Source organism: Antechinus flavipes, chromosome 1 (genome assembly GCF_016432865.1).
Source record: "Antechinus flavipes isolate AdamAnt ecotype Samford, QLD, Australia chromosome 1, AdamAnt_v2, whole genome shotgun sequence".
In the NCBI taxonomy this organism is placed as follows: Eukaryota; Metazoa; Chordata; class Mammalia; order Dasyuromorphia; family Dasyuridae; genus Antechinus; species Antechinus flavipes.
Window position 1 is genome coordinate 108,557,497 of NC_067398.1, and position 12,319 is coordinate 108,569,815.

At 28.8% G+C, this 12,319-nt stretch overlaps 1 protein-coding gene across 1 annotated transcript in view; it reads right to left on the reverse strand.

Moving 5' to 3' along the window:
* The window catches only part of KDM4C (lysine demethylase 4C), a 437,566-nt gene that overhangs the window by 278,114 nt on the left and 147,133 nt on the right, over positions 1-12,319 (reverse strand). The window contains exons 7-8 of the mRNA XM_051987536.1: positions 10,609-10,712; positions 4,996-5,133 (exon numbers count right to left, since the gene is read on the reverse strand). Of these exons, the coding sequence (XP_051843496.1) occupies positions 4,996-5,133; positions 10,609-10,712 (242 nt within the window). The remainder of the gene's footprint in view (positions 1-4,995; positions 5,134-10,608; positions 10,713-12,319) is intronic.

Below are 12,319 nucleotides of genomic sequence, written 5' to 3' on the forward strand. Positions count from 1 at the left end.
AAGTTTCTACCTTGATAGAAAGAACTATGTTTATTTCATAGGACATTCCCCATTTAACTCCTTTATAGGAATTCTCTATATCAATGATATTACAGATTTATTCACTATTATTTTGCTAATTCACACTTACCCTCAAAAGCTAAGAGTTATAACATTATTAATGGAAAAACATTAGCTTTCCCAATACACTTCCCCACAACAATGTAACATTTCTAAAAGTGGTAGTGAACTCTACAATACATGTGATATTAATTAATATAATTAGCCATATTAAAACCAAAACCACAGACTTACATCTATACAAAGCAAAACCTTTGACAAAATTTAATATTTATAGTAATTATAATAAAAATAGCTAACATGCATATAATGCTTTAGGGATTTGCAAAGCAGTTTCCTTATATCATCAGATAATTTATATTAACAATCACATTTTACAGATGAAAAACCTAAGTGGTAAACAAAATTAAGGAAAGAAAAGTTTAAAAAGAAACAAATATAAAGTTATCATACAGTTTCAGTAAGCAGTAGGCAACAAAATAAAGCCATAAAAATTATTGGTATTTTTATGTAGCAATAATAAAAATGAAGAAAATTTTTAAAAAAACCAATATTCATACTTAATACTACACTATATAATGAAATAAAAAACAAATGTGAATAATAGTAAAATTATTCATTCTATGGTTAAGCTGCACCAAAATAATAATAATGGTAATAATTAAATATTAGCTGAATTAATTTAGAGATTTAGTATTATGTCAATAAATTACCTTAGATTTTATTTATACTATACAAAATATTAGCAAAATGAATTAAGAATAGAAGAACTTTAATCTCAAGGGAAATAACTAAAGATGGAGAAATAAAGAAAGAATAATATTCAAAAACAAACTATATTATAAAATGGTAATTATCAGAACTATTTGGGAATGGCTGAAAACAGAAAAAAATGGCTGTCTCAATGACACAGACTAAGTAAGCAACCATCACCAACAGCTCAATAATTCAATTTTTGATAAATCCAAGAATACACACTACTTGGAGGGCCTTATAATTTCGTAAGATCAATTGAGAAATCTGAAAGCACTTTGGCAAAATCTATAGGAATAGTTTACTTGTCCAAAGTGTCAAATATACTTAACTATATAAAGAGTTACATCAGGAAAAAATAGAAAATAATAAATGAAGATATCTTTGACAACTTAAACTAGGAAAAGAAATTCTTAAGCACACTAGTGATAAATACACAAAACAAAGAAGATAATTTTGATTACAGGATACTGAAAAAATCAGTTCAGAATGGGTGTCAGAGAACCATTCAATAAACTTTCCCATGATCCCCTACTCCAGTGGCTTCCTATCCCACCAGGAACAAATATAAATCCTCCTAAAAGTCTTTAAACTGCATTAAGACTGTTTGGCTTTGGCTGCTTGTTATTTAAAGTTTATTATAATATGACTTCTTCCTATCTTTCTGATCTTAAATGTTATTCCCCTCTACATATTTTACAATATAGCAAAATGATCTCCTTCTAAGTCCTATAATATGATTCACCATATCTTATATCTTTGTATTTCTAATCTAATATATCTATGCTTCTTGGGTATTCTGGCTTTCTTCAAGATGAAGCTCAAATATCATCTTCTTTAGCAAGAAGTTCTCCTAGTTCCTCCAGGTGCAAGTACCTTCCCATCTCATTATATTTCATCTATTCTACAGATATCTTTTATGCTCTGCTCTGTGAAGATGGAACTATTTTTCCCTTTCTTTGTAACTACAGACTTTAGCAGAGTACCTGGCACATAAAACTACTTTAAAAATTTTAAAGGTCAAATATTCTTATATCCAACCAGGTGTTTTCTAAAATAAGTATTTGCTAAAGTTTACTTTTGATTATAAAATAATGTTTATTTCATTTAATACAAAAAGAATGTTTGGATTAAATCTAAAAATATAGTCATAAAAATAACTATATATAAATCTTTATAGTTTTCAAAGAGCTTCAATATATTGATTGTAATGATAATTCAAAGTTAGGTATTATTCGTATTATTGAGTATCTGCATGGCAAAAGAACATTAAACTTGAGGTCAACATAGACTACAAAGTCCTATCTTATTCTGTCATTAAATCACTCTAAATGGAAGTATCCTCAATTATTAAAGACACAAGAAAAAACAATGCATACTCTGCAAATATCATGGTCATTGACAGCTTCCCTTTCCTAGCTACATTACATTTGTCCAAAAACTTTACAATTTCACATGACTATAATTGTTTATTTTTCTATCTAATTAACCACTTTATCCAAGGGCCAATATATCATAGTGGCAAGAACACCGGTCCTGGTTTTGGAAGATACCAATTCCAACACCTTTGTGAACATAAGGAAGTCATCAACTTCTTGTGTCTTAATGTCCTCAGCTATAAAATGAGAGTTTGAAAGAAAGGGCTTTATATCTATGATCTTTTGTGAATTTTCTTCCTAGATAGAGCTATATTTGTATAGCTTTATTTATTTGTAGTTCTCCGTTTTTTTAAAATAAGATCTTCATTATCTGAGTATCCATTTGAAATTTATCTTAGTAATTATCTAAACCAATTTTGTGCCAAACTACTTTGCACTAGTTTTCTAAGTAGCTTTCAAAAATAGTTTTCCCCTAAGAGATTTGTTCTTTTTTATAGTGAACCCTAATTTACAGTAGGTTTTCGAATTTGTTGGATGATTACTAATCTATTCCACTGAGCTCTTTTTTAAAATCAATACTAAATAATTTTAATGATTACTGTTTAATGTCCAGAAGAGGTGTGATCTCTTCATTTCTATACTTTTTTCATTATGTTCTTTGAGACTCTACCTTATTCCCCTTCCAAATGAATAATAGTATTATTCTAGTTCTATAAACATTTGATAGTTTTGATTTGTTGTTTAGTTTATTAAACCTGTATATTAATTTGGGAAACATTATCTTTTTTATTACATAAACATACCCCAAATATAAATAATGACTTTAGGCTCGATTATTTAAATCTATCTAAATTTCTATAAAATATTTTATGATTGTAAATATATCCTGATTGTAGTTACCTAATGATTTCTTTATCATTTCCTATTAAGTTTGGCAGCAAAGAAATGCTAAAAAGCATAGGCAAAGAAAAGCTGTTTTAATAATACAAAAATCTTATCTAAAAGCAAAAGCTGGCTGTTTGCTTTTCCATATATAGTTCTAAAAATGCTAGTTAGAGAAATAAAACAGAGAAAAGAAATCAAAGACATAAACACTGCCAAAAAGGAAATGGAACAAATTGTTATTTTAGGGAAAATCCATAATTTTACTCTAGAGAAAACTCTACTAGATCAGCAAGAAAACCAATGAAATAATTAATAACTGTAATAAAGTAGGATTCAAAATAAAGCCAAGAATTCTTTTTTTTTTAAAAGCCAAGAATTCTTATTAAAAAACAGCCTCACTTTCTTAACTTAATAACTCAGTTATATCTACTAACAAGAAAGGACTAATCAAAGACAAGTCAGGCAATAAGCCAAATAAAGAACAATATTATTCATTCTGAATAATGAGAATTAGCTCAGAATTCAGCAGCTGAGGTTATTGAAATCATTCTTCTATAAACATTGAACTGTGAATAGCAAATAAACAAATTTTTGGAAAAACCACAATATCACTACGATGACTTTATTCAATTTCTTCAGTGTATATGCAAATGTGGTATTAAAACAAAATCTTTATTAAAGTACTTTAAAAGTACATATTTGAATAATTATCCAAATTATTCAAATAGCTTTATACTAATCAGTACTTTTTAGCAATCTACTTTAACTCCTAAAAAAAATAATAAAACAGCAGCTGCTTTTTAAACAATCTCACTGCCTCTGTTAAAACAAAAAATTCTATGAAAAGTTTCTTGCTTTACTTAATGCCATGTACCGATTCAAATTCATTATATATAATTATCTAAACTCTTTTTTGTCTTAATAGTATTTCCTTTTATTTTATAATTAAGCATGTAAATAAATTCCATAGTTTTTCAAAAGATTTTAGAAATTATGACAATAGTTCTTTATAAGAACAACTTTATATATCAATATATAATGAACTAAATTATCATACATACTTTATATAAAATGAGAAGTTTTCTGTTTGTTTTTAATTTTACACAGATGATCTAATATAGATTATAGAAAATAGAGATTCATATAGAAACTGCTCAGTGTTAGGAAATATACATATACACGCATGTACCATCATTTTAAAACTACTCTCAATTAAAAGCCACAGGGGAGAAGTAATTAAATTTAATAGAAGTTGCAGCTTGTGAATGAAAATACACAGGCACATGAAAGAAATGCAAAATATTGGGCAAGAGATAACATTTCATATACCAAATAACCTAAAACTATATTTGTCCTGAAAATATATTCATTTCAATTTTGGAATGAGAAGAGAATATCATACTATTAAGAGTAATCATTCATTTTAAACTCTACTCATATCTCTCCTTCCAATATTTTCTCTAAATTTTGAATCCATCCTATATGCAGGTCTCTCTTTCTTCCTTTTGTTACATATTAGACACATTCTATTTTCATTATCAAGAATTTGTCTAAACTGTGAAATTCTAGTAAGTAGAAAAGTAAAAAAAAAAATCGTGCAATGGAAGCTTTTATGCAAACTTCCTGCATTTCAGGGAGGAATATGACTATAAAACAGAAATAAGCTAAACTATAATTTTGATTAAATTATTTTTCACTATAACTTTACATATCCTATATAAATAGGACAACAGGAAATTGCTTCCACATAAGTATATTTAGCTAGCACTAAATTTAACACATCTGAAATAAATTTTAATAGTGAAAATTTCCAAAAGTACACAAAGTAAAGTTTAGAAAAACATTGCTCATGTTAAATTTGGTCTCACAATAACTAGCAATGATGTAAAATTTATGATTTATTTTTATAACAACTCACCAATTTAGCCATTTTTCCATAATCAATCCATCTGACTGTAGCAAAATTTGTAGATTCTGCACAGTTGAATCCATGATTGAAACCAGCATGGTATCCATATGGGAAAGTGATCATAAATTCTCCAGCCTCTTGAGTGACCTGCATTATAGCATAATATGCAATATGTCTAATTTTTAAAAAGCTTATACCAAGAAAAAACAAAATTAACAGTATATGGTATTTTAAGTATAAAAAAATTTCTCCCCTAATAGCTAGCTCTCATGTCCCATTAAATTACTTAAAACTTTCACAATTAATCTGCTAAAAATCATTTTTTAAACTCTTGAAAAAGGAAATAAGTGAGCAGGAGGAAGATTTTAGTTAAAGGATCTCAAAAAATTCAAGTCCATTACACAGAAAATTTTGAAAAGTTTCTCTGATCTCTTTAAACTATTTACATAATTTTGACTTTGCTATCCACAAATGCATTTTTATAATAAATAATTTTAATTATTAAGTATTATTTATATTATATAAATAATAACCATCATTATTAATAATAACACTACTATTGATAAAAATAGTTCTTCAGCTTTTTCAGCCATCTCTGACTCTTTGTTACCCCGTATTTGTGGACTGTTCTTGGCAAAGATCCTGAAGCAGGTTCCCATTTCCTTTTCCAGTTCATTTTACACATATGGAAATTGAGTCACAAAGGTTTAATTTTTGCCTAGGGTCACACAGCTAATGTCTAAGATCAAATTTGAACTCAGATCTTTGTGACTCCAGGCCCAGAACTCCATCCACTGTGCCATCTAGTTGGCTCTATAAAAGTAGTAGCTAATATTAAAACGTTGAACTTAAAAAGTTTTATAAAATTCTTTTCATGTGTTAACTCATTTGATTTCATAATACCCTTCTTTAGTTAGCACTATTTGCCCAGTTAATTCTCATGGCAGGATTTGAATTTAGGTCTTCCTAACTCTGTGACCCAGCTGTCCGAGAAAACACTGGATTTATGCCTAATCTATACATCAACTATGAAGAATATGTATGTGCTTACATGTGCACATTTATACAACTATATATTTATACAATCTATGTACATACTCAAGTTTCATAAGAAAGTTTATTGCTTAAACAACGTATTGTATTCCTCAGTTACCCACTTGATTATAGCTTTTACTACCAGATTTGTCCTTTTAGATTACTTCAGCAATTTTTTTCTTATTTACATAACAGATTAATACATAATATATGTAATTATGTTATGATGTTTTAGTTTGTATATTATAAAATTATTTATTTCATTTGTTTGATTTTGATAACAAATTAAATTTATTCAGAGATAATGCAGCACAATACATATAATTAAGAAGATTGCCTAAAAATAAATATCAATATGGTGTTTTGGCAGGAAAGAGGACACATGGGTTGTTTTGAAAAATGAAGGGTGTAGATTTTTTTTTTTAAACATCAAACCAATCAATACAGGTTCTACACATGTGAAAAATGGGAAAAATAAGTACCAGCCCTGAAGTCAGGAGGACCTGAGTTCAAATCCGGACTCAGACACCTAACACATCCTAGCTATGTGGCCTTTGGCAAGTCACTTAACTCCAATTGCTTTAGCAAAAAAAAAAAAAAAAAAAAAAAAAGGAAAGATAACAATTAAAAAAAAATCTTAGAGATTTAATCCTATGTATGTAATGTACGTAAAAAAATTTTGGATGATGAAGTTTTCTTTATTACTTAAGACTAACCAAATATTTAAGGTCTTTTCCATGAAGAGCTATATTTAGCTCGTTTAGTTCTATGTTTATTTAATAAATGAATGCTAACATTATAAATTACAGCTGTTAATACTCCCTTCACATCTGAATGTCATCCCTATCCAGAATTATTCAAAAGCTAAGCATCCAATATTATTATTTTAAAAGGCAATCAAAGTAATAGCAATTGCTCTACTTAAAAAAAAAAATATTAGATCAATGTTGTATCACTAGCTCCTTTGACAACTGATGAAGCCTACAGGTCCCCTTTTGAGAATAATGTTTTTAAATAAATGAAACACTAAATTCTAGATAAGAATTCAGTGAAAATTAAGATGCAACTTTGTTTTCCATCCAAAAGTGAAATCTATCCTTGGATTTCTTATACATATATACTCAAGTTTAATTCAATGTGAGGATAAATAGAATGAATTTGTATAATTTATGAAAACAGTATAAATGGTACCTCTTTCATTCTGAATATGGTATATTTAACCACTGTAAAGGAGAAAATGCCTCTCTATTCCTTCTAGTATGTATCAGAATGAAAATTACCAGACTGGTTTAAAATTCTTAGTATACTCCAGTATAATTACTGAACTACTATACTGAACTATACTATAATGAACTATCAGAGAAAAATTGGTAAGTTCCAAATCCAAAGTGGCACTCTGACCATCTAGAACCCATTTGGCAGGAATCTGGATGAGGGAGCTCAATATATACCAAGAATTCCTTATTACAATGTGGAAGCATTTCTAAGGGAATACCAGCATAGGATTATGGTTTTTATCAAGCCATTGTAATTACAAAATTAGGATGATGGAATTTGATAATAAACTTTGGTCAGAAACGAGCACTTACATACAAATTTTCTGTCACAATGTCACCAATAAATTAAAGCAAAATATACCTACAAAGTTTGACCATGTTAGATGTCTACTAAGATATACATTTATTTTTCATGTCAACCCATATCCTCTCACAACAAAATTTTTCAAAAGCACAGTTCAATGAAATTTGCCTTTGTAAAACTAAAAATGCTTAAGGTCAACAATTTCCTAATTTTTGACTGCTGATCAAGAATTCTATCTCAAGTTTAACTATATGACTTACATGGTACCTCCAAAGTGAATTATAAAGTTCTGTATAAAATACCTGACCTTTTCATTTGATTTAGTATAATAGGCTTTCTATCTGGGAGGCAGCATGGTATAGTAAAAAGAATGAAAACCATTTCTAGATTGCAGAGTCAAAGAACCTAGATCACAATCCTAGCCATGTATACCACACAACATTTAAGACCATATATTTTTCTAGCCTGTTTTCTGACTTATAAGATGAGTGTGTGAGACTAGATGATCTCTAAGGTCCTTTCCAGATTATGGAACCCTATGATTATAGAAGGGACACTCTCTAAAAGAACAATCATAAAACTTATGTGAAGAGACTGTTTTCTGTTATTCTGACCAAGATGATAAAAAGCAATTGAATAAAGAGTATTTCCAACTGGACGTCTTATAAACAGAACAGAAATGAGCACATATATTTTATTTGGGAACAAATAAGAATATGAGGTGCAAATTTGCCACCCAACCATGAGGAAGTTAGTACAATTCAGGAAAAATATTTATTCTCTTTACAGTATCAATAAATTCTTTTTTATACTTCATCTCCTCTTTCACACTGACTTTTAGAAAATATTATGTGAAGACAAGAAAATAAAATACATAACCTTGTATGATTATTTAAAGTTTTTTTAAAGGATGATAAGCATATGTGCATACATATATACCATATACACACACACATATAACTACAGGTGAGGTATATTGAATGTGATTTTGAATGGAATTTTAATGACACCAAAATAACATAGTAAAGTAAAAGTCAACTCACCATAAGCAATTCCTAAATTTACCTCATCACCGAGGCTCTGATGGATAATGTGGTAGCAGGGGTCCTATTGCAGTAATAGTAACAGCTTAGCTGTCACCTGGCAAGCATAAACTTGCTTATCAGTGGACAGCACATTTCCTGTTCCATTGCTCCAAGCCAAGAGAGATCTGTGATTCTCTCTATACATATTCTCACTGAATCTCATTAATTATAGCTACACTTGGGAACAGGCTGACAGTACAAAATTCAGTCTTCTTAACTACTTCTCACACATCTCATAAAATACTACCTTCAATACTCAGTGGAACTTTACAAGTTATCCTCCTCTATTCTTAAAAAAAAAAAAAAGACACCCTACCAACCAGGTATTTAAAAATTATCATCCATCTCAAAAGAATGTGCTTCAAAATAACACTCTTCTGGTGTTTGTGGAAAATGAAATACCAGATCAAATTATGCTGCCAAAATAATGGGTTGCCTCTTCACTGACACATTTATAAAAGTACAAGGAGAAAAAAAAGAGTAATCATTTATACTATAAAAATAAAAATAAAAATCACATTCCAATAAAATAATGTATTTTTAAGAAGATTTGGATAAAGGTGTAACAGTTAATAGCGTCTTCAGTAAGCTGAGATACTGAATAAAGGGGACAGTATTCTTTTATAGGTTTAGAAGAGTATTATTATCTCACTTTTTAGGAATCTCACCATATTCAAATATGGTATTTTCATGCATGGAAATTTCAATCATAGATAGAAATCATTAAGAGAACAAATGATAATCCTGTCCCATATGCTGTTGTAATATGAGGAGCCCAATGATTTTTCCCTTTGTACTTTCCAAATAAAGAGAAATTCCAAACCAAATTTTCTTCTATATTAAAATAAAGGTTATATCGGAGGAAATCTAGAAATGATATCTATATATGTATAAATAAGAGTGGAGTTAAGTACTCTGTCTAATTGACTCCAAGAATGTAGTACTCTTATAAGTAAAATTCAGTCAAGTGTAGACATGCCACACTGAATAGTTCTCCTTTCAGTAGGAATAAGTTCAAGATTTTGGGTTTCTATCTTATTATGTACCCTGGCTGTTCTTTTATTTGCTCTCCTCACTTCTTCTTTCCCAGGAGATTTACTTTAAAAAAGAATAGTACTTTTACTGTTCAGGATTAAGAAGAAATGCTGATTTAATCACACAAGTAAAAAGTTTCTAAGGTAGAAAAAAACAAGGATTGTGGTAAGGAATACCAAATAAAAAAGAATGGGATGAGGACAGATATTTTTAAATATCTTTTTCAAGTAGCTAAGAACTTAAAATTTTCTCAGAGATTTATCTGAGTAAAAGATTTTTTCATTTCAGTTTCTTCACATAAAAATGCACATGTTCAGTAAAAAAAAAAAATATGGATGCAACACAACCTATAAGCACAAAGAAGAGCCTAATGAGCATCAAATTTTGCACAAATTAATCTGGAGAAGCATTCTAAAAAAAACAACATTCAATAAAACCATCCCTTAAATTTAACTAGAATTTTAAAAGTCCATATTTTATTATATATCAGTGCATGAGTAGATTGCCTTAAATTTCTCTTAAAATCAAAAACTTAAGATTTCAATCATAGAATTCCTGTTTTGAGCTAATAATCATTAAAATTATCCCCCCCATAAAAATCATATAATATTATTTACATAAAGGGTAAGTTTTAACTGTTTTATTTAAATTTAATTTTATTCAATTTAACTATAGTGTACCATAAATTACATTAAAAAAAACTCTTTAAAAGATCAATGATTAGCACTTCAAGTAAATATCAAACTGACATATTTTCTAAGAAATTCATGTTTGAGGATGTCAACTATAACTTTTAAATTTCAAGATAAAAAGCCATGTCATTCTGTTTACTTTAAATTTATGTTAAACAGAAAACATAATGCTAGGATTTTGATTTCAAGTATACCTTGTCAAATGGAATGCCATATTTCTTCAATACTGAAGGAGATATTAGTGTCATCTTATGGCGAAGAAATGCATCACACCCTTGAGAGCTGCTTGGGAAGAATCCTAAATAGGAAACAAGAAACATAACCGCAATTGATTCAATTACAATAACAAAGCTCAACTACAAGTTTTGTTTTATTTTTTTCCTTGAAATTACAATTCAAATATAATACATTTACAGACTGTCATGTTAAACAGCATGATGACTATATGTGTCACAAAGAGAGATATTGCAGAGGTAGGAAGGCAAAGACTGGATAACTGGTTGGTTATTTAGATTAGAATAAAGAAGAAAACTAAGATTGTGAACCTCAATGAGCAAAAGGATGGTAATGGTATTAAGAGAAAAAGAGCAGTTCAGCTTTTATCATTCTGCAGATGAAGAAACTGAGGCATGCAGAGATTAAACAACTTGCCCAATATCACAGAGATAGAAAGTCAAACAAATGAAATTCAAATTAAGCTCCTGATCTACATCTAGCACAATGTCTACTGCACATGTTTATTTGTGCATGGCCTTACCTGAAAATTACTTTTAAGAATAGGTCCCATTAAAACATTTAGGAAGCATCATATTTAATGATTCTATTTGTATACAATTTGAATTGAACGGAGTTTTTACATAAGATAACCTGTTAAATATAATAAAAGTACTAAGAAGCTGAGAGTTGTAGAAATATAGTTAATCAATGGATCCCTCATTTCCATTTCTCATCCTAAAAACAATCTACCTAACTAATTCTAGGGTAATGAAGCAAGAATATAAGTGTCTATTAGGATACAGATCAACTTCTGTGCCAACCTCAATAAAAGATCTAGTATATCATGTCTCATAAACATGAATACAATGTTTTCCCTAAGTTTTAAATGAGGAAAATAACTTTTTCCTTGATGGTATATTACAAATGGAAAGCATACCATATATCATTTCAATCATTTGTATCTTACTTTGAAAAAAATTCTATTAAGTAAGGCTTCATTTACTCCATTAACTAAGAAAAAATAGATACCAGTTTGCCGATTCGACTATTCACCTAGGTAGCACTTTCTTACTCATAAGGAGGGCTGACAAGCATCAGATTTTGGACGTAAAAATTTTAAGAAAAAAAGAAAGGAAAGGAAAAGATGAAAAAATATTAAAGAAAGAGGAAGCTGAAAAAGGAAGTTTGGGAAGCAGCAGAAGAAAAACGGAAAAAAGAAAGAGAATAAGAAGAGAATTGTGCAATAAAAGGATGGTGTGAAATTAGAATAATGTGATTACTGGTCAGAAACGAAATTAAAAAAAAAAACAATGAAAGAGGTCTTATGCAGTGTATTAAGTCTTCATATTAGCTTAGAATTGATATTTACAACTGGTCACCTAAATTATGATTCAGTTCATGCTGCAAAAACATTTTACACATTATATTAAGAATTAAATTATGAGTTAAAACTGAATTTCACTTTAAAATGTTGGCTCAGTAACTAGATATTATTTTCAATGCTTGCTGTCCAACACAAATATATTTTCATCAACTTTACATATCAATTTTGAAATAAAAATTAATATAATCACACAGTATAAAATTGATTTTAAAATGTTTTATGAATCACAAAATAATTACAGCATTTTGAAACAATTCAATATTCTTCAAGGTATTCAATGGATATCCAACAGGACTCATCTCAGT